Source organism: Coptis chinensis, chromosome 8 (genome assembly GCF_015680905.1).
Source record: "Coptis chinensis isolate HL-2020 chromosome 8, ASM1568090v1, whole genome shotgun sequence".
NCBI classification, from domain to species: domain Eukaryota; kingdom Viridiplantae; phylum Streptophyta; class Magnoliopsida; order Ranunculales; family Ranunculaceae; genus Coptis; species Coptis chinensis.
Genome location: NC_141463.1, coordinates 78,912,039 through 78,935,393, shown reverse-complemented (window position 1 = coordinate 78,935,393; position 23,355 = coordinate 78,912,039). Strand labels below are relative to the sequence as shown.

Below are 23,355 nucleotides of genomic sequence, written 5' to 3'. Positions count from 1 at the left end.
ATATCCGGGGATATAGGCAAATATCCAAAAAGATCATTATATTTTAGGGCATTTTGTTCCAAGGGTCAGACCGGTCAGACAATATTAGTATTAACATCTGTAAATAACTAAATGCAAGGGTTATATGGACATACTAGTTTGTAGGCCCGTGCATACGCACCGGCTCTTTTGAAAATATTTAGATTTTTTTTTAGAAAATTGGGGCTACCATTTTAGTCGCTAATCCATTTTAATTTTCTAACAAATTGTTTTAAATTAAGTTTTAAAAACCCGTTTTTTCAATTGGGAGAGAGATCATGTTTTAATAGGAAAATAATTCCCGTTTTAATTAGATATGCTAGATTTTTCTTTTTCAATAGGGGAGAAATTCTCATTTTAAATATATTAATGATTCCCGCTTTAATTAGAAGTGCTAGAATTTGTTTTAATAGGAAAGGAATTCCAGTTATAATAGGAGAGAAATTCCCGTTTTAATAGGAGATGATGGGGAATTTTAATAGAGCTCGAAAAATATTTCTTGTGGAAACTTTAATATTAAGATATAGATATGTTAAAAAAAACATGTGAAAAAACTCAAAATCGATGGGGCATTTATAAGTTTTAGATTAGCCTAATTTTTTTGTAGATATGATCTCTTAACTACTTTAAATATTATCACAAAAAATATATTCAAATCCGAAACTTGTAACCTCATCAAATATCTCAACAAATTAAGAATTGTAGACCGAAATTGTAGACAATGTTTAGAATAATTATGAGATCATATCTACAAAAAAATTGGCTAATCTAAAATTTATAAATGCCCTAACGATTTTGAGTTTGTTTACGTGTTTTTTAACATTTGTCCCTAAAACCCCTCATAACTAAATACCACAATAACAAACCATTATAAAGCTAATGTGCCTTTGGGTTCTAACCATATTTTGCTATCAGCTATGTGGCGCCACCCAAACTAGGGGTGTGCATGGGCCAATATCCGAACCGACCTTATCGGTTTAGGTGTTATGAAAACCCAACCGAATAACCGACACACTATGGTTAACCGACCCACAACCAAACCAACCTATATATTTATGCAAAACCGTAAACGGATCCAAACCACTATTTTTAAGGTTAACCATCCTTAACCGTAACCGAACCGAATTATTATTGAAGAGTAATAGAATAAAGGGTTAACTAGTATTAACACCCACTCCACTAGCCAATTAGAATCTCCCCCCTAAACACACGGTCAACTTGGATTGATTGTTAAATTTCAAGTCAAGCAACTGAAAATTACACAAATGCCCTCATTATTTTAAAAAAATAAATGTTCAATTTTAGTTAGGTGGGGGCAATTGTGTCATTTTCAACTATTTGACTTAAAAGTTAACAGTCAAACCAAATTGACCGTGTGTTTTGGGAGAGAGAGAGACCCTAATTTCCCATCTAGTGGGGGGAAATCCTAATTGGCTCATCTAGTGGAGGGGTAATACTACTTAACCCTAGAATAAATTATAAGTAAAAGTATTCTTTAATAATTTTGGTAATACTATGGATTGGTTCGGTTATATTTGGTTTTCAATACTAAAAACCGTCAACCGAACCGATCCTATCGGTTTTCTAATTTTTTAAACCAAACCAAACTGAGTCAAGATAGATAACCGACCCAACTCAAAAGGCTTGGTTTGGTTCATTCAGTTTGGACGGTTTGAATGGTTTTATGCACACCCCTAACCCAAACCAGAAAATTGGGTATAGGTACACAGACGCAAATTTCTTAAGTTTAGAGGAAATAACAAACTTTTTTTTGTTTTTCCTCCATAAAAATTGAAATTTGACATCTGTCTCAAATTTCAGACTGACTTTTACAATTTTGATCTCTTTTATTAGTCCCAACTAAAAAAGCCAACTACCAACAAAAAAAAGCTACGAACTAAATCAGTTACCAAAAGAGTAGTGGGTTAATCAAAATAACTAAAATTCATCTGAAATCTATAAAATTTCAATTAAAAGTGAGATGAATTTCTGGAGAGACCAAAACAATGTGGAAAACATCAACTTCAAAAACGGAAAAAAGTAATGTTGATTACAACTAATTTCAATACAACTTTAACAATTTAAAATGTATCTTTGATAATTTTGAATAGCATATTTAAGCTTTGTTTGATGTAATTCAAATTGTGAAAGGACAAATGATTTTTTTTTTATAAGACAATTGTATTATTTGATTGCAGTATATCTTGGAGCAATACACACTCACCCTTGCTTGATGAGTGGCCTCGATTGACACATACACCTACAGTCTGCACACATTAAATTTTCATATTATTTATTTGTGGAAAAAATTGACAGTTACAAATGAAAGGGTAAAAAGGAGAAATAAGAAGTTTTAAAAATAGTTAATACACCCAAAAAGTGACGTGTTATTAAAATATGGAATAGAATCAAAATATAACATTGGTATTTCTCTAGACAAAAACACACTAACGAAAAATGTCTAGAGCCCAATTTCTATTAACCCAAACTCAGATTCACCAACCATTGACTCTGGTATGTAGGACCTACACAGGATTCTCCCTAAAAATTGCTAACCCTAGTGTATGATGAGCTTACTTGCAATGGTCCTACTTACTTTACAAGGACTCTGGTTGTGTTGCCTTAACTTGGAAAAAAAGGTATGTTTCACCTCTTCAACTAACACCCAAATGTAGTGAAGTGAGCATGTACTTCAAACAACTAGATGGTGTACTGACTACACAAAGTTTCTTGCCTTTCACTTCTCTCAAACATAAAGTTACTAGTATTTGGATTAGCATATTTTAGTCTTTATACAGCTATCAAAATCTCCTCTTCTTAGAATAATATAATAATTAAGAATTTGGAGTGGTTAAGGGCAATTAGAGACTTGAAACTAATTTATTGATGTCTAAACTCGTTTTGGTGTTGCAACCAATACGTATGGGAATAAGGGATCCCGATATATGTCACCCTGAATATCAATAATAGCATGCGGTGATGTCACCCTGAATCCCGCTATATGTTTAAAGTTAATGCTAAGATGGCATTTGAAGTCTTGCATATCAACCAAAAACTGGAAGAATGACTGATATATGATTTTTTTTACTAGTGTAGGATGATTTTTTTTATCCTTGATCTGAAATACAGTATCATCTCAAATACAGTATCTTAATCAAGGTGGTTAGCTGGTGAATTTATAAGATAATGAATCAGTTTCTAGGGAAACTAATTTGTCTTTTGTTTTCCAAGTTTAGCACCCAAGTTAATAGATACGATTATAATTTTTGATGTTATAGCATCAAGGGTGCAGTGGTTAACTTCGATCAACCTCCTTTTAGACCCTACATCAAACGAATCCCAGAGAATAATTTTCACCAAAAACATCTCAGATGCTTGAAATATAAACTCAGCACTAACCCCACACGTTCCTCTTTGAGCGTGTATCTACTATGTTATCTGTTAAAGGTTCTTCAAAGTTCAAACAGCGATTACCATGAGAGAGTTAGATACAGGATAAGGTGTCGAAGGCCAAGAAAATTGAAGTTTTGGGTTGGAGGCTGAACTTTGCTTTATAAATGCAATCTATTTAGCTGGGATAAGCTCCAATGTTAACCATATGTATCTCTAAATATACAGTATGTTATTCTCAATATAAATTCACTAGCATTAATGAAATATACAGTATGGTATTCTCAATATAAATTCTCGGCAGACCAAGCAGCCAATTATGCACTTAGTTTACAGATAACAGTAGCGCTACTTGGGTAGGAAGGCCTATCACCTGGATTTCTAAATGCATGGGAAGTGTCAGAACATGATTATTTAAGGTTTGATTAGTGTTGTATATAGCGTATGTATTTCTTTGCACATAAATACGTTAACACAACATTGTATAGAACATCACCCCTCCCCTCTCGCCTTTTTCCTTCTCTTTTACTTCTTAATACAAAGTTAGCTTACTGAGAGAAAAAAAAATACATGTGGGGAAGTTTTTGGTGCATACTGAAGGTCCTGAAATTATAGGGGACGTAGTAGACAACTAGTTGCATTGGATATTTAGTCGTCAAACACAACGTCTAGAATAAAAAGTTTATAATGACAACTTTAATCAGTTTTAAGCAATATATTGACATGGACCTCCACAATATAAGAGTGTTTTCTAAACATTAAGTGAGTTTTCTCAATTAGGATGTGATCAAGATACTTGGAACGTTAATATGCTTTCACTGAAGTATTGAACTGCATTTGTAAGATTTTGCAGAATTAAGTTTTGAAAATAAGAAACGAGGATGCTTAGACAGTTACCGTTAGGTTCCCTTACAGTTACTAGCTAGAGATGAACAAATCGAACTAATTAATTTCAAGCCAAACGAGTGCACATAATGGTTTATTGTCCTTGTCCTAATTGTTACTTTTGACCCGTCCTATACATACAACTGATCCCACGCCAATCGTTGATACTGAAGCCATTTCCAATGAAACTTCAAGAAGCACATTATTGTCAATGATGTTAAATACCAGATGGTAGGGAGATTGTAACTATCAAAATCCAGCTTTCTTAAGGGACATGTTTGCAACCACCTCCCAGCTGTAACATACATCTATTCTATAGCAAGAGCTAGTTCTGCTTAGTTTCCTCTTGTCACAATGTAACAAATTTGAATAGTACTTCTGATCTTTCAGTCCTCATCAGCTCCATGCATTGTGTTGCAGAATGATTAACTAAACATATAAATTGTTTAACTCCTAAAGCACTGTTGAATAAGATACACATTATAGGACTTCAAGATAAACGGCACAGAATGAATGCAAAAAATAAGACTGAGTGGAGCCATAAAATTTTGAGCGTGGATATAATGTAGTATACGAAAGCTTGATTGATCATGTAACTGTGTAAGAGTTCTAATCACCAGGTAAAAGAATAAAATTAGGCTGTAATAATCATTCAATTAAGTTGACATATTGACCTTGAAAGACCTAAGGTGGACCAGTGTCCTAAATCCTGAAGCTTGTAGACATAAGACAATTTTATCCATTCTGTCATAAAATACTTCAAAACTGGATAACAGACTATTACACAAAAATAATAAATTGTTAGCAATAGAAAGCTTTGATATCACTCATTTGTCATTCTAATATTAGTTAGAATCAAGAAGAAGAAGAAGTAGTTATATCTGAGCTAAAGAAATAAACATAACTGAAAAAGACAACTCTCCCTCCAAAACCCCAAACACAGTTTTCTTTAAAGAAAACACCCACTCACCAAACCCATCAAACTTAATACATCTACTCATTCCCTCTTTCTAATTCTCTGTTTTTCTCTGTTTCACTTGCTCTATATCTCTCTTTCCTTCTTTCTGTCTTTCTTCACTTCTTGATTGCACTTCATGCATCTACCTCGTCGTAAAACACCTCTTTTTCTGTCTGAAATGAAGTATGCTCGAAAGAATAACAATGTTTCAATCTTTGTTGTTGTGTTTTCAATCTTTCTTTTTGGTTGTTTCATGTACAATGAAGATGTAAAGTCTATAGCTGAATTTCCATTCTCAAGGCCTAAAACTCAAGAACTTCAACAAGATATCACTAAAACTATTACCAGGAAAGAAGCCAAGTTAGAAGAACCTATTAATCTGAAGATGATTGTTGCCAAAGATATCAAAAAAGAGATTGAGTTACCTGCAGAAAAAGTAGAAGAAGATGAGGCGATTGAAGTACCACCAGAAGATTGTGATCTTTTTAATGGAGACTGGGTTTTCGATAATGTTTCATATCCTCTTTACAAAGAAGATGATTGTGAGTTCCTTACTTCCCAAGTTACTTGCATGAGAAATGGTAGAAAAGATTCTTTTTATCAAAATTGGAGATGGCAGCCAAGACATTGCAATATGCCCAAGTAAGTCATCATGTTTCTCAAAAAACTTCATCCATTCTTTGAATATGTGTGACATTGTGACAAGAGTATTAGTCTCTTTTAGATTGATTTTGTTTTGTCTATTTTTTTATAAAGATTTAGCGCAAAGTTGTTGCTCGAGAAGCTAAGAGGAAAGCGATTAATGTTCGTTGGAGACTCGCTGAATAGGAATCAATGGGAATCCATGGTTTGTCTAGTTCAATCAGTTGTTCCTCAAGGCAAGAAAAGCTTGAAAAAGTCTGGTTCACTCTCTGTTTTCCGGGTTGAGGTAATCTGTTTTTGTGATTCTGTAGCCAAACCGTCCGGTTTAACAGATTTGAACCGGTAGTTATAAAACATTTTGAGGACTTGAAGGGTTGAAGTGGCTACTTTTTTTTTTTGTGTGTTGAAGGACTATGACACTACGGTGGAATTCTACTGGGCACCATTTTTGGTTGAATCGAATTCAGATGATCCGACGATGCACAGCATTTTGGATCGTATCATCATGCCTGAATCAATCTCGAAGCATGGTGAAAATTGGAAGGGTGTTGATTACTTGATTTTTAATACATATATTTGGTGGATGAACACTTTTAAGATGAAAGTCCTGTAAGTACATACACGTTTTTGGTCAGCATGTATTTTTTTGTGATCTACCTAATTGAAGCTGATTTTAATCTGCTTTTGGAAAAGGCGTGGATCATTTGAGGAAGGTGCAACAGAATATGATGAGATCGAACGGCCAGTGGCATATGAGAGGGTTTTGAGGACATGGTCCAATTGGGTAGATCAAAATGTGGATCCTAAACGTACCATGGTGTTCTTCAGTAGTATGTCTCCGCTTCACATCAAGTAAAGATCTCTGAATCCTTATTCAAGTTTTCTTGTTTGGTGGTTTTAGGCCTTGTTGTTGTCTGTGGGACCTTAATATGATTTACTCTATTAAACCTGACAAATGAGTCGATTAAACCTAAAACTTAACAAATAACAATGATGCATAGGATAATGTAATCTGTTGATAATGTACAAGTAAGGAGAAAATTACAAGCTATTGGTGTCCAGCTGAGTAGAACATAAGAATGATTCACCATTTTGATATCCACCTCCATGTATCGATCAATCACACACTCACACTGAGACCATTAACAAACTTGGGAGCCATAATGCATAGTTTTGCATGCCCAATCTGAATTACTATTAGACTTATCAGTGAAAATGTTTTTTTTTTCTTTCTAAGTGGACCAAAATATTATGGTTAAACATCTCTTCATGGCTTGGAAATATCGTAATAAAGTATTGTATTTTGATCCTATGATCATCTTATGCTCATAATATCCACGATGAAATGAAAAGGATGCTTTTTTAGGGTAAAGATAGATAAAATGAAAAGGATACTGACTTATAAATTATAATTCTTAAACAACTATTAGATTTTACTCACAAGTCAAATATGTTTAATTTTTATGAAAAAAATGATTGTTTAGAAACTTGGAATAATTAAGTACATCTAACATCTAATTTTTTAACTTATCAAGGGATTGTACATTTGTACATCCAATGATTAAGTATATATATAAGTGTACGGAGTGTACATGGTGTATACCAAGTTGAAGATGTGCTCACTTCCTTTTATTTGCAAGTAAAAATGTATTAAATTAAATGAAACTGACCACAGGATGCATGCCCTGTCTCCAACTTTTCTTGAGTCGATAAATTCGAGTTCCCCCAATAGGTATTATCCAAAAGTTTGGTGCGATTATGTGTATATATTTTCTTCACAAAGTTTTTGCACCATGTGACATAATGATTGATTTTAAACCACTCTGCTAACTAATTAACCAATTAAGTCTGATCGTTTGGTAAACTACCATAGTTTTTTAATCAGATAAGTAATCTTGTTATCAATAATGTGTTGTTGCATAATTTAGGAGCACGGATTGGAATAACCCAGACGGCATCAAGTGCGCAAAGGAAACAACCCCAGTACTCAACATGACAACTTATTTAGAAGTGGGCACGGACAGAAGAGTCTTTGCTGTGGCCTCCAATGTGACTGGGTCCATGAAAATTCCAGTTCATTTCATAAACATAACTACACTCTCTGAGTACAGGAAAGATGCTCATACTTCAGTTTACACAATTCGCCAAGGCAAAATGCTCACACCTGAACAACAAGCTGATCCTAATACTTATGCTGATTGTATTCACTGGTGTTTACCTGGCTTACCCGACACGTGGAACGAGTTCCTTTACACACGTATCATCTCTCGGTCGTGACCCAATTAGGTCGCAAATTTGATTTTGTTTGTGTATATTATGCTTTTGGCGAGTCAAGTTAACATTTGCCGAGTGATCGATCCATTTGCCAAAAGAATCAGATGGTAGTATCACATTGTCATACACTAGATGTCTGTTGACAGAATCGGACTCATTAGGCCACACTGAATCTTTTAATTTGTTACTTATTTCAAAAGAAATGTCACTTGAAGTCTGTAATTTCCTTTTTGCGCGTCTTTTGTTTTTCTTATATTCTTTAATTTCTGAAATTTATGGTCTGATGTGGCAATCAAGTGAGCCTAAAAGATACTCGTGAAGTGGCGAAAGGTGGATCAGGATTGATGCTTTCGATGATGTACTTTGCTTCTTTTGAAATGTATAATGAATTCTGATGGCGAAAAAGGACATAATGAAAAAGTCACCGGGACAATATTCTGGCGTACAAAATCTCAGATTTCAACTTTTTCTAAACAAATTTTTAACAAAATGCAGTTATTTTGTGGATACTCCACTTTTAAGTTAGGGTGATTTGCAAGCAATAGTGATGGGATGCCAACAACTTTATGTAAATTAAGCAAGTCCGTCCTGAGGCCAGCTAGGCTACTATACATGTCTGAAGATGTTGGTAGTCAGTTACATGATGAAGGTCTAACATAAAGCTAAATTTAGACACGATCTGATATGATATCTCAAAGTTTACCTTAAGATCAGTACTTGCTTCATTGCTTGGTGCTTCATCTTCAGCTCCACCTTATGGATTACATTTTGTCAAAATTAGAAGTCTCAAACAGAAGGTTACATACTGACATTGATCCATAACAACTGGTTTTCTGCTATATGAAATCCAATGGTCACATTTGATTACTTGTATTTCAAAAGCATCAGGTGTCTATGTTTTTTTATTTGAGGGAGTGACTCTCCAGGACAGACCGAGAGAAAAAGTAACTCTCAGAACTATTTTTTTTTTAATCACTCACAAAAACCGATTAGATAAAAGGTCAAGTATTCACTTGACGAGAAATTAAAAATAATTCGGGTAGATGAAAAATCAAGTATACTCCTAGCACAAAATAATAAATGGCCGGCCCAACTGAAACGACCGGGTGTATATAGTATGAACTACCTCAACATAAGCTATGAACAATGATTGTTCATACGAATTGTTCATACTTATTTGGAGTATGAACATACCTCAACATAATGTATGATCAGTAAGAACACCTATTGAAGTATGAACAATCATTGTTTGTACATATTTGAGTTGTTCATATCTTAACATGAGTTATGAACACTCATTGTTCATACCTATTTGGGGTATGAATAATCACTATTCATACCTCAACATGAGATGTGAACAATCATTGTTCATACCTTAACATAATGTATGATAAATAATAGCACCTATTAAAATATGAACATTATTGTTCATACTTATTTGGGGTATAAATCAATCATTATGTATATCTCAATATAATGTATGATCAGTAAGAACACTTATTAGAGTATGAACAAACATTGTTCATATCTATTTAAAATATGAACAATCAATGTTCATACCTCAACATAATGTATGATCAAGTAAAACATCTATTTAACTTAATAATGCGTGCCCCACTTAACTTAATAATATGTTAAAATGGAGACCTTGAGTGGGGGTTACTTAATAATGCGACTGGGGGTTACTTAAGCGTATTTTAATTCATTGTTCCAGTGCATCCATGTTTACTACTAATAACAAAATTTAGTTGGTGAGAATTCTTATCTCTGTCTTCCCTCCAAAAATTCTCCAAATAGGTAATGAAACTCATTCTCTTCTCAATCAATTCCTCAATATAGATCAATCTCTCTGGTAAAATCCTCAAGTCTGAGTTCAGAGATCTAGATATTGCTTTCCTTTTCTGGTAAAATCCTACACTGTTAACAGTGTGAGTTCAGAAAAGAAATCAAACTAAGCTACAGTACTTTAAACTAAGTTACAGTACCCATTTTCCTCTCAATTAAACCTACACTATCGATCAATCTCTTTGGTAAAATCCTCACGTCAGAGTTCAGAGAGACTACATGTTTTCTTTCATTTTCTGGTAAAATCCTTCATTGTTGACAGTGAGAGTTTAGAAAACAAAATAAACAATAATGAATCTTTATGAGTTTGAAAATCCAACAAGAGTAAGCAAATCAGTGGCGGCTGATACACCAACTTACTCTGAGGAATTAAGGGTGAACACTGCAGTTGGAGTGGCCGACCCTCCAATCTTCAAGTCTTATGCTAATGCTACAAAAGAAGGTGCAATCCCTCTCTTTGAAATTCACAACCTCCCGGAGGTGGAAATGGTAGGTGACTACCCATCAGTTAGGATTCCACAAAAAGCCTTTGAAAGAGGGCTGAATTACTGCAAGTTCTGTTTTTTTGGTAGAACTGATCTAAACAAAGTCTCAATTGATCAAATCAGGGAAATTGCTCATGACCTCTGGAAACCCAAGGGAGATTGGGTTATTACTCCAGTAGGGAAGGGATACTTGTTCATTCGTTTCTCAAATGCTGAAGATCTTAATAGAGTGTGGGCTGGTGGCTCATGGAATTTCAATAACACTCCTCTTCGGCTCTCCCCATGGACACCAAATTTCAATCCCGACAGCCAAAAACAAACTCATGCTCTTGTTTGGGTTCATTTTCCAGGTTTGGGGCAAGAGTACTGGGATCCAGAAGTGCTAATGTCCATTGCGAAAGGCCTTGGCGGTCCAATGCAAGTCGATGAAAAAATCATTAAGAGAGAATATGGATACTACGCAAGGGTCCTCATCGACATTGACCTCTCAAAGCCAATTCCGGATCAAATTCATGTCAAGTCACTCAACAATGAGTTCTGGCAGAATGTCTAGATAGGGAAAGTTCCCAAGATGTGCAACCATTATAAAAATTTTGGTCACCTCGTTACCAAGTGTAAGAAACTTAAAGGTGTGATGACAAATAATGAGAAGCACAAAGCAGTGATGGTAGATAACACCCCACCACCAGCCCTTGGAGGAATAGAAATAGGCAAAAGGATACAAATGCAGCAGAAAGCTCGCTCTAAAGCCGCATGGGTGCAAAAGACAATGCCAACTCAGGTGGAAATGGGCACGAACATGTTTCAAGTGCTTTCCGATGACTCCGAACTGGTGTTTGTTGACAGCACTGAAGAAAGAGTTACTGGAGCCAACATAACAGAGATAGTTGATGTAGCCCCAACACAAAAGGAAGCTAATTTGGGATCAATTGAAGTTGTCGCTGTTGAAACAGTTGAGAAAATTGTGGAATCTATTCCCATAAATGAACCATATGAGGCTGTTGTTAATAACAACTCAGTCGCCCATAGTTTTGCCTTGCCTAGTCATTTCGAGAAAAATGTTTTAGGATTTCGACAAGTTGAAGGACTTTCTACAGCTACAAATGGAGAAGCTTTCTTCGATGTTGTCACTGAGGAACCGATAGAAACAGGGTTAGTAAGGGTTACAACTACTGCAACTGTGGAGGAGAAAACTATTGCTAGTTCTATTATGGCTGCCCATGACACTCCACAGGCAATTTTGTTAGGTATAGGTAGCCCATCAAGAGTTATCAGATTTGGTAACCATGCGAAGAATGACATTGCTATTTCATCTACCTCTCTTTCTGAGCGGGAAGTGGATGCAAATACACCAAGTTTTCCTACAAAAAATATTACTCTCCTCAAAGCTGAATGTTTGCTGAACTCCCCGATTTGGGCTGATCAAATTGAAGGGGGAAAATGGTAGGAATTGGAGATTTCAATGCCATGTTAAGATGCTCAGAAAAAAAAAAAGGTGGTAGAAGGCCTAACAACACATTAATGGAAGACTTTTTTTACTGTGTTAATCAATGCAGTCTCATGGAGAGCAGTTTCGAAGGAAATGAGTTTACTTGGAGCAATAATCAGTTCGGGAAGAAACGAATGTGTAGCAGGATTGATAGAGCCTTCTATAATCATGCTTGGATTCACAAGTATGATGGTTGGAAGTATAGGGTCCTTTGTAGAGTTGGATTTGACCATTCACCCTTATGTGGAACCTACTCCTCAATTCCAAAGCCCAAAAACATTCCTTTAAGATTTAACAAGTGCTGGATTGAGCATCAATCTTTCATGGACCTTGCTTGTAAGGAATAGTTGGGCAGCAGTCAGTGGTAGGAGCTCCTCTTTTCAAGGTTATTAAGAAACTACATAATCTTAAGAAGGAACTCAAGAGATGGAATTATGAAGTCTACGGCCATGTTAAAGTTAATGTGAAGAAAGCGGAATTAGATTTGCTTAATGCACATACACTCTCAGATTTGAGCGTAGAGGATGACTCTTCGGTGAATGAAGTGATGAATAAGGAATTGGAGTTGGAGATAGCTCTTCAAAACAAGGCTTTCTTTTGGAGGTAGAAAAGCAGACTCAATTTTGATGAAAAAGACGATCGGAACACTACGTATTTTCATACCATTCACAAAATGCGAGTAGGAGCTGCACTTATTTTTGAACTCACTAATGACAATGGAGCCCTCCTTACCACACAAGATAGCATCAAAGAACATGTGGTGGATCACTACCAACACAAGTTCCAAGCCATACAATTACATAAAGATGAGCAACTCTTGGATTTGATTCCTCAAGTGCTCACTACCGATGACTAGGGGTGTGCACAGGTCGGTTCGGGTTGGGTTTGGGTTAAAACCGACCACCGAACCAACCCTTTCGGTTTGTGTGTATCAGTAACCGAATCGAACCAATAACCTAGACTTAACCGATCCGAAATCGATTCGACCAATTTCCCACACAATAGATATCCGATCCGAAACCGACTGTGTTACGATTTAACCAATCTTAACCGACTCGATATCTCAACTGCTATACGGCTGTTTATGAATTTGTGCCAGTTTGGCTACATTCTTGCCAACTTAACATCTTCTCGCCTGCAACCCATTAAAGTTCTAGAAACAAGAAACAAGGCAACCCCAAATCTTTAAAAGCATCCAAACGATTATTAGAACTTAAAAAAATCCAAACGATGCTTAAAGACTATTGAAATTTTCTCAAGAAAATTCATCATAGAAACTAAATAAAAAAGTTCATTAGATCCATTTTAAAGAAAACAATCAGAGGATTAAAGGGCAAAGAAACATATATTGATTTAAGCCCATTAAATCAAATTCAGGAAAAACAAATTAAATAATAGGTTTTCAAAAAAGTATCATTCCAATAAATAATCAAATAGTGAATAAATCAAAGAACCATTAGATCAAATGGGCAAGAGTCAATCAAAGATAAAAAACCAAAATAATGAGAATTCAAAGAAATGGAGGTCTGGTTTGTAGGGGGTGGCAGCTAGCCCTTGTAAATGAAGTGTAAACATAAGTTATTAGGTTAGGGCATTAGCTTCTTATTAGTATATATACTTTTACATTAAATTAAATATTTATATTCTAATATACTATTATATTGCGGGTCGGGTCGGTTATTTTCAGTTTTAACAAATACAAACTGAGTACCGAACCGACCTAGTCGGTTACACCATATATTTAACTGATCCGAACTGATCTTAAACGACTAACCGACCGTATGGCATGGTTCGGGTCGGGTCGATCGGTTTCGTCGGGCATATTGGATTTATGCACACCCCTACCGATGACAACTTGATGCTGACAAGGATTCCTGACTTCTTGGAGATAGAAAAGGCAGTCATCCTCATGAAATAGGATAGTGCTCCTGGGCCCGATGGCTTCTAGGGCCATTTTTATCATCATTACTAGAATATTATTAGGTACGATGTATGTTTTGTTATACAATCGTTCTTTAAAGATGTTACTATTCCAGGGGGACTCAATACAAACTTTATCACTCTTATCCCTAAGAGCAAGGATAGATGCCAAGCAATTAAAGCATTATCGACCAATTTACATGAGTAATTTTCTTATGAAAATCATTTCAAAGGTGTTGCAGCTTAGACTCAATGAACACATGCACAAGCTGGTCTCCAAGGAACAATACGGTTTCATTAAAGACAAATGTGTGCACTCGATCATCGGTCTTGCATCTGAGCTCATGAATGAACTAAATAGAAAAAGGTTTGGGGGGCAGTGCAGCAATCAAAGTGGATATTTCACAGGCTTTCAATATTATGAGTTGGGAATTTGTTTGTCAAGTCATGTCAAGGATGGGGTTTTCACTCACTTGGATCGCATGGATAAAAAAAATCATGGAATCAGCTCGCATGTCTATTCTTTTTAATGGGGGACCTGTTGGGTACTTTTCTGTTGGAAGGGGATTGAAACAAGGGGACCCACTATCACCGCTCCTATTTGCTCTTGCAGAGGATTGTCTGAGTAGAGGTATCAATGATTTGATGCTCAGGAACAAGATAAAACCAATGCTCTTTGTCAAGGATATACCAACTCCAAGTCACTTGCTTTTCACGGACAACATTATTATCTTCACCAATGGAAATCTCAAGTATCTTAAAGCAATTTCAAAGTTACTTTCTAGATATGAGAAAGCCTCAGGCCAAACTATGAATAGAGACAAGTGTAAACTTTTTTTGGGGAGTTTTACACAAGATAGGAGGGCAATAGCAGGTCAAAAGTTGCGCATAGCGGTGGGAACTCTCCCAAAAAAATATTTAGGCTTCCCACTCATCCAAGGCAGAGTCACAAGAGATGTAAGTTTAGTCAATGAAAAATTAAGCTCAAGTTGTCTAGTTGGAATGGACGCATGCTTTCACTTCAAGGCAGATGCACACTAATCAAATATGTGATTAGTAGCATGCATATATACAATATGTCGATTTACAAGTGGCCTCAGAGTGTGATTAAAGATGCCAAAAAAGTGATGAGAAATTTCTTATGGAGTGGTGACCCATCCATAAAAATGGGAGTAAGCATTTGGCATTCAATATACATGGGACAAGGTATGCAAACCTTACAGAGAAGGAGGGCTCGGTATTAGAAAACTTGGAGAAGTTAATCGAGCAATGCTCATGAAGTTAGCTTGGAGGTTTCTATAAGGGAAAGATGATTTTGCAATCTTTATGCAAAACAAATATCTTACAAGAGATGGTGATGTGATAGGCTATTATAGGCAAACCTTTATATGGCAGGGCATCAAAGAAGCAATGTGAGAAGTCAAACCAAGAACTCAATGTGCTATTGGTAGTGACAATCTTGTGGATATATGGAGAGACAATTGGCTGGGTTCTGGATCACTTAAAGATGCACTGAATCTCACCAACCATGAACCCAAAGATTGTAACTCCAAAGTAAGTACACTTATTGTAAATGGATCTGTCCAAATACCAAGTAACTTTCAGGCCTTGATAACCATTGCTGGACTCACAACTGATGTCATTCTAAAATGGAATGATGGTGATAGAGACACACTTATTTGGTGCCCCGACCTCAAAGGGAAATTCAGTGTTGCCTCGGCATTTCAAGAAATCCGTAGGAAAAGAAATATGAATAGTTGGCACAAGCATATGTGGAACTCACACACTCATCCTAGAACCACAGCTATATCATGGAGAATTTGTCAAAAGGGCATATCAACTGATGAAGCAATCAAAAGAAGGGGCATCAAGCTAGTTTCTTACTGCCGACTTTGTGGAAATAATGAAGAAACAAATTCTCACCTTATATGGGAATGCTCCTTCTCATTACAGATATGGAGTTGGCTCAGATAAAAGTTTAAGATGATAGGAAATTTCAACAAGTTAAATGATGTCATCAAACTCTCTCAGTTCAGAAGTCCACTAATCAAACAGCTATGGGCCTAGACAGTGGTGGGCACTATGACCATCATTTGGAAACATAGGAACATGGTTGTGTTTGAAAACAAGAAGCCAGACATCTTAAAATGCTTTAGACAAGTCAGAAGACAAATTCATTGTTCTTCCCACTTATCCAAGGTTGTCATGTACTCGGAAGACACTCAAATTTCGATTGATTGGGGAATTCAAGGGAAACTAAGAACCGCTCCCGAATAAAGTGTTAATCGGGTTGCACCAAATGCTCCAACCATCAAAGTCAACACGATGGGGCATCTAGGGCTAATCCAGGGACTTGCTCGGGATTGGATCTACTTTCGAGAGATCATAACAAAGATTTTTCTTAACTTACCTGCAGGAGGCGGGAGTGACTTACGAAGTTCTTTGGAAGTGTTTGGCAATCATTGAAGCCCTTGAGGCCCGACAAACCATTACGGGATGGTCCGACATTTGGGTTGAAACAGACTCACGGGCGGCTGATCCATGCTTTTGGATCGTCCACGCCTACCATGGGCCTTTATGCACGAGATGGAAACATGTCCAAAATATGCTACAAAAGTTTGTCATCACTTCAATTTGGAGAGAAGCAAACTTCTTTACTTTGATCTTCGCTACCGTAAAGGGAGTCACACTTACAGACAACATGGGAAGAACATATCTTGGTAGACCTTCATGAATTTCAAGATGGGAGCATCCTGTTAGTACCTACTATAGATTTAGATAGTGCTTTGCACTTTTTTGAATCTTTGTAAAGACCTAGTGTTGATTCTGAGTGAGATGTGAACTTGTCACAATCCACTCACACAATTTTTTGTTTTTGTTTTTTTTTTCCTTTTAATACAATTGAACAAGCTCACCCAGCAAAAAAAAAAGTAAGAGCATCTATTAGAGTATGAACAATCATTGTTTATACCCTAATATGAGTTATGAACAATCATTGTTTATACATTAATATATTGTATGAGGTACGTTAACTTATTTATGTATGAACAATGAACATTTAACATAAAGTATGAACACTCATTGTTCATAGCAAAATGACAGAAAGAGTAAAATCGGAAAATACTTATTTCAAAATGCTATTTTGAGAGTGATTTTCACTCAAAAATGGGCCTTTGGACCAATTTCTTGTTTTTATTTTATAGTGGGTGGGCATATATTTGTTTTCTTGCTGTAGACCGACTTATTTGTAGCTTACAATTTTACATATACAAATTGGAGGCCTACAATGCGACCTCTTTACAAGAATTATGGTAATTACCTATAACAAGTTAATCGATGAAGAACTAATTAAACAGTGCGGTATAGAACAGTTGATTCCACGTGTCTGGAAGGCCCGGCAAGCACCAATGACTACAATCTGGTGACGACCGAGTTGTATTTGCTGGTGGTTGGCTTACGTTTTTGTCGTAAATGGAAGGGTGCGCATCTTTTCGAAGTTGTGAGAGTGTAGTTATATCGAGCAAATAAACAGAGGTCCCCTTAATAACATCCTGGATTACCTTCATTTGATCTGGGTAGGGTCCTGCATATGTTGATCCACTAATAGGTGTTGTTTCACCAATACAGTTCCTGGATGCTGGAGTAGTTTTCCATTCAGCTGGCCTGCAATGTGAAGTGAAATTTTAGTGAAGACTAGAACAATGATTACAGAGTACAAACAAGGTTACAAAATATCCTGCATACACTCGGGGTTGTAGTTAGTTTCAGATCTAGCAAACATAAGCCTCTTCTAGGCCTAATTTTCAAGTTTCACCCCTTAAATTTTAATTTGTTTTCTTTTAATCACTCTTTTACATTTTTTTTGGCAAAGTCTCTCTACCTCCTTAATCATTCGACCAACTGGCGACACTCATAGTTCACAAGATTTTTGTGTTAAGACTTAAGACTATTGAGAGCAATGAACATTCCATCTCGTGAATTGAGATATATATGGATGTAAGTTAAATGTGGGTCCTAAAAGTCTCATATCATCATTCACATGTTGGTTGTATTGTATCTGTAGGCCTTACGTGAAGCTACAGCTGATTTAGTTCCAGAACGACAAAGATTTGTCCCCATTACTCATTAGGAATTTCTCAAATTTAATTCAGCGAACCTGGAATATAAGTCTCAACTCTCAACCCATCTCACATGTGTTTCAAACTTTCACTAGACCAAGTGACGGCACTGCCCTCTTCCTAACGGATATATATCGCCACACTTAAAAATCAGACCGATGCGAAGGAAAAGATGTGTGTGAGTGTGTAAAATTTAGTAGGGAAAGCGCTATTGCGCACGTTTAAAACGTTTTTATATTTCATCGGACCAAACACTAAAACATTGGGTTGAGTAATCTACACTAATTACAGAGTTATTTCGAAACATCACACTTTTAAGGTCCATGTTTTTGTATTTGGGAGTCTTTATTTAGTTTCAAGACATCTATTCTTAGAGAATTTCAATGAGACAACTTTGAATTGCCTCTTGGCAACTTGAAAACATTTTTTCTCTGAAAAAACAAATGTTGATGATAAGAGTGCTTACACGAAGTGAAGAGGAGAGAGGCCTTGGAAGAAGACTTTAGTATTTGTTCCAACGGTGTTTGTATCAACCCATTTAGCCCATGTCCTCAAACCTTTTTCAAATGCAACCAAACGGTCCATATCATCATAAAGAGAGCCTTCTGATTCCATGTTTTCCCACCTGTACATTCTCAACTATAATAAGCAGCCTAATTTTCTTTAAAATGTGCACACTATATCCAAAAGATTCTCAATGCACGTAACATACCCTTGAGAAGCATTTCCTTTGTGACTCCACCAATGACCCGTATTGAATGATAAAACATCCACACCCTTCCAAGGAATAGAGTTAGTTGAAATTCTATCAAGACGAAGAATCCGCTTTCCTTGTTGCATATCAATATCAACCAAATACGGCGCACGGTGGAAATTTACAGAGACCCCATATTCCTATAACAATGAGGTCACATTATTATTTAGTTACCAAAAAATATTTGTTGGGCAGAATATACGAAAAATGTGAGGTCTAAGTTCTTATAGATAAGGTTTTCATGTAACGAATAATAGAGGCTGTTGCTTACAACCCAAGCAACTAGGTTTTAAGGAAATCGATCACCTCAAAACTCGGTGTAAGTGGGAATCGAATCCAGAACCTTCTAGTCACCCATTGACAAAATGAAGAATGAAGCTAACGGTCTATATAGTTTTAATTTATTAGAAAAAAATTATACTCACCAAAAACTTAAATGTATATAAAGGATCACTTTTGCTTGCTTGGGTTGGTGATTGAGGAACTGCAGCAGAAATCATGCAAACTAAAGATTGCCATTGGTTGCGACCGAGTGAGTCACCTACGAACATGATAGTTTTTCCTCTCATCTTTGATAGAAAATCAAGTCCATTGAACCTATTACACATTAATATTAGAGTCAAAATTTATATGATAGTATTAGTGTCATCACGAAAGAAATGAATTGGCCGCATAAAATTTACCTTGGTACTTCACACCCGGCGGGTTGCCATCGATATTTCAAGTAATCAGAATCGGGTCTACCATTCGTTTGGCAATTGAAAGCAGAATCAATAACGGAACAATTGGATTGGTACATTGGGTAAGTATCATCACGAATCCAAGTCCCATAAAATAAGTTGCAAGAAGTTGAGTTGGCTTGGGCAGCTAACTTTCTGGTATGGATGTTATGGTGGTTATTGAAACCAGCGTGTTCAGCTGCATTGGCTTGAGCCACATTCAAGTATAGAGTTAAGAAACATAGGCCTAACACTTTACAAGAAGAAAAAACACATAGGAGAGGCGGAAGAAGAGCCATTAGAAGAAAGGCAAAGTTGTAAGTGATAGAGAGGGAGAGAGCTGTTTCAATAATATACCATTATAATGGATGAGGTGTTTTGTAATGCATGTGAAGCGGGCGTGGCTAAGATTGTTCTTGTGACTAATTTGGAATGGGATGTTTTATTTTTTCTTTTTGTCCACACATGATTATGGATCCCGAGTCTACTGCATTTGTGACCAAGATTTAAGGTGTTTTGGAGCATAACACATTTTGAGACTTATTTATATGAAGACATGCTTTATTTGACATTCTGTGGTGTCATGTTCTTCCCCTTTTTCCTCAGTAAGAACTGGCAGATCGATAAGAACTTGGATGAGATCACTCTACATCCCTTGTAGAAGAACATATAATACGTATACCATTCAAAAAAAGTTATGGAGATAATCAAGATTTAGTCCTACTGCTAATATTTGAATGAACAATAAGTCAATAACTCGTTAAGGGTAATCATGCTAGACACGCAAAACGCACAAGACCAACAGTTAGCTAGATTTTCTTTTGCACCGTGCTAATGTTGATATGCATCAATGCATGAAATGTTTCCATTCAATGAACCTAATTCAAATTTTATTAGGCGCATTTCAAATTAAATCACCGGAGTGCACACAAGTATATGGAATTTTGAGTATGGGTGTGCTTGTTACGTATGCTTGAGATATTGAAAACGAACTGAAACTCCCTAAGGTTTGTGGTTTCCGAATTAAACACACCCTTTATAAATTTCCACTATGTTCTCAAATGGCTCCTCAATCAAATATGACTAAGATAACGATGAGGCAAATGAAAATTTGTCTGCATAAAATGTTGGGGATTATACCAATACCAATCGATTCCCCACTACACAGATAACTTGTATTTGAACACAATTCAACTCCGGACAAAATCTTAATATCAACTACCAAATTTATACTAACATGCCCAACTCGCTAAACAACTATTAACAATGGATAATAATGTAAAGCGGTAAAAGCAAACCACAACACAAAGATTTTACCGTGGTTCGCCCAATGATGCCTACTTCCACAAGAGCGGAGTTCTTTATAAAGTGGGAAGAAAGATTACAATCTCTCCTTCGATCTTCACCTTACTAGATCACTCTTATCTTTTACTGATTGTATCTCCGTAAAGGTTATCTCTCAATCTTGATAGCTTTCAAGATTGGGTTTTATCTCTCTTTGTTTTAGTCCGGATTCCAATCCTTCCGACTTGTTAGGTTAGGTTTTCCAAAACCTTGATTTTGTTTTTTATCTCCAAAAACCAAATTTCGCGGGTACTGTAGCAAAGGCCCACGAAATTAGACCTTTTGAGCTGGCGCACTCAATCTCGAGTCTGCGGAGGCGGGTCGCGCTTTAGCATATTGGAACTGGCCTGCGAAAGGCTTCGACATGTCGCGATGCCCGAGTTTTCTCTCGGCTCTGTTTCCTCTCCTCATGTGAGGGATAACTCCAACAATCTCCCCCTCCCGAACAGTGAAGGGGAATACCTCCATGCAATTTCCAAATCAACAGGAGGAGTATGCTACCATTCCGCGATAAGACAACAAATATCAAACTTACCTTTCGGTAAGACTTTGGTCATCATATATCAACCGTTCTTGTCGGTATGGATCTTCTCGATACACAAATGCTTGTCTTCGAGTAAAATCGATAACGCACATGTATGTGCTTGGATCTAGAATGAAAACTTCGGATTCTTGCTCAAGTGGATGGCGCTCGACTTGTCACATAGAACTACAAAAACGCTTTAGCCCTAGTTTGAAGAACCTCTTCATCCATCGCGATCTCTTTTGCAACACTTTCGATTGGCTGCAATATAACAGAAGTGGAAGGCAAGTAAAAACACACTTTTGCAACTTAGATTGCCAAGAAACCGCTCCCCCGCAAAAGTAACCGTGATAACCGGAGGTGGACTTCATTGAGTCAACATCACCGCCATATGTCCGTGATCGATTGTAGCCTTCAAGTAAGGGCTTACTTCCACCAAAGCACAAACATGATTTGGAAGTGCCTTGGAGATATCTCAATATCCACTTAACACCTTCCCAATGTTCTTTACCCGGATTTGGTTGGAAAATCGCTTACACCCCAACGGGCGAAAGCAATATCCGGTCTAGTACACACCATGACATACATCAAACCGCCGCTGCGGATGCATAAGGAATCTTTTCCATCGACTCTGCTCATGCTCATGCTCACCCTTAGGACACATCTCTTTTTGGTCATGAATGCGGCCACCAAGCGGACAAACCGACCCGGCGATTCATGTTGAATCTCTTCAACACCTTCTCAATATAGCTTTCTTGAGAAAGCCACAACTTCCCACTCTTTCTGTCACGAGTGATCCGCATCCAAAGTATTTGCTTTGCTTGACCCAAATCCTTCATCTCAAAGAACTTACTCAAGTTTTTCTTGACTTGGATATCTTGTTGATGTTTGGGCCAACTATCAACATATCATCCACATACAAAGAATAGCACTATGAAATCCCATCCGAAATCTCGAACAAATGCACAATGATCGGAAGCGGACTTCTTGTATCCTTGCTTCGCCATAAAAGAGTCAAACTTTATGTACCAATCGTCTCGGTGCTTGCTTCAACCCATACAAGCTCTTTATCGGCTTGCATACTAGGTGCTCCTTGCCTTTGACCTCAAACCCTCTCGGGCCGGGTCCATGTAGACATCTTCTTCAAGGTCTCCATGAAGAAAAGCTGTCTTAACATCTAGCCGCTTTCAACCTCTAGGTTCATACTTGCGACCATACCCAATACCCCGGATAGAAGTCATCTTCACTACAGGAGAGAAAATCTCATCAAAGTCAATCCCTTTCCTTTGACCGAATCCCTTCACAACAAGGTGAGCTTTGTGCCTTGGGTGAGGATTGTTCTCCTCATGCTTGACTTTGTATATCCACTTATTCTTGAGAACTTTTCTCCCTGTGGGTTTCTCAACTAACTTCATAAGTGTGATTCTTATGCAAAAATCCATCTCGTCATGCATGGCCTTCAACCACTTTTCTTTAGTACCTTCAAAGTGCCTCTTGATAGTACATAGGTTCTCCACCATCCGATAGTAGTGCGTGCATTATGTGGTGGATACCTGTTTGAAGCTAGTCTCCCTCGTCGGACCTCCTTGCCCCATCTGGCGGTGCCTCGGGAGGATGCACTTCGCTTTGCTCTCGGTGGTGGTTCATGCATCTCATCTCAGATCTTCTATACCAATAGGTTCTATCCCATCATGAGCAATAGGATTCTCATCATGAGCTTCAAACTCATGGTTCTCTGCATTCTCAATGATGCATACGACGTTCCACGGTAGGAACTTCGGGTTAAAATGGAATCAACAAGATCATTGGTGAAAGCCCCACATGCTTTTCACCCTCCCTCAAAGTCCGCTATGGTTTGGTCTTCTAAGAACACAACATCTCGACTTCGGATTACCTTCTTGTTAATCGGATCATAGAGTTTGTAACCAAACTTTTCATCTCCATAACCCGACCCGGAAAAATGCATTGCTTGGCTTTGTCATCAAGCTTGG

The 23,355-nt window shown here is 37.0% G+C and overlaps 3 protein-coding genes across 3 annotated transcripts; 2 read left to right on the top strand and 1 right to left on the bottom strand.

Annotated features, from left to right (window-relative positions):
- The first annotated feature begins 5,102 nt into the window (after positions 1–5,102).
- On the top strand, positions 5,103–8,617 carry ESK1 (trichome birefringence-like protein (DUF828)). Its single transcript, XM_086580952.1, has 5 exons — positions 5,103–5,893; positions 6,008–6,179; positions 6,303–6,502; positions 6,587–6,745; positions 7,822–8,617. Exons 1-5 carry the CDS (start codon positions 5,388–5,390, stop codon positions 8,168–8,170), a joined length of 1,386 nt encoding a protein of 461 aa, XP_086437078.1. The 5' UTR covers positions 5,103–5,387; the 3' UTR covers positions 8,171–8,617.
- Positions 8,618–10,303: 1,686 nt separating this feature from the next.
- On the top strand, positions 10,304–11,050 carry LOC147483289 (uncharacterized). Its single transcript, XM_086579526.1, has one exon. The coding sequence runs from the start codon at positions 10,304–10,306 to the stop codon at positions 11,048–11,050; it is 747 nt and encodes a 248-aa protein (XP_086435652.1).
- A 5,964-nt stretch (positions 11,051–17,014) lies between these two features.
- On the bottom strand, positions 17,015–19,844 carry LOC147483288 (protein PMR5-like). The gene is made up of 5 exons (XM_086576658.1): positions 19,462–19,844; positions 19,204–19,375; positions 18,737–18,918; positions 18,491–18,649; positions 17,015–17,569 (listed from the first exon to the last, which is right to left on the bottom strand). Exons 1-5 carry the CDS (start codon positions 19,794–19,796, stop codon positions 17,251–17,253), a joined length of 1,167 nt encoding a protein of 388 aa, XP_086432784.1. The 5' UTR covers positions 19,797–19,844; the 3' UTR covers positions 17,015–17,250.
- Positions 19,845–23,355: the final 3,511 nt, after the last annotated feature.

Bases quoted from the DNA above. Each gene is read 5' to 3' on its own strand.
- LOC147483288 (XM_086576658.1), bottom strand. From the start codon at position 19,796: ATGGCTCTTCTTCCGCCTCTCCTATGTGTTTTTTCTTCTTGTAAAGTG. The intron at 18,919-19,203 runs GTGAGTATAATT...TCATTGTTATAG, and splicing joins TATATACATTTAAGTTTTTG to GAATATGGGGTCTCTGTAAA. The intron at 17,570-18,490 runs GTAAGCACTCTT...TTCACATTGCAG, and splicing joins CTCTCTCCTCTTCACTTCGT to GCCAGCTGAATGGAAAACTA.
- ESK1 (XM_086580952.1), top strand. From the start codon at position 5,388: ATGCATCTACCTCGTCGTAAAACACCTCTTTTTCTGTCTGAAATGAAG. The intron at 5,894-6,007 runs GTAAGTCATCAT...TTTTTTATAAAG, and splicing joins AGACATTGCAATATGCCCAA to ATTTAGCGCAAAGTTGTTGC. The intron at 6,503-6,586 runs GTAAGTACATAC...CTTTTGGAAAAG, and splicing joins ACTTTTAAGATGAAAGTCCT to GCGTGGATCATTTGAGGAAG.
- LOC147483289 (XM_086579526.1), top strand. From the start codon at position 10,304: ATGAATCTTTATGAGTTTGAAAATCCAACAAGAGTAAGCAAATCAGTG.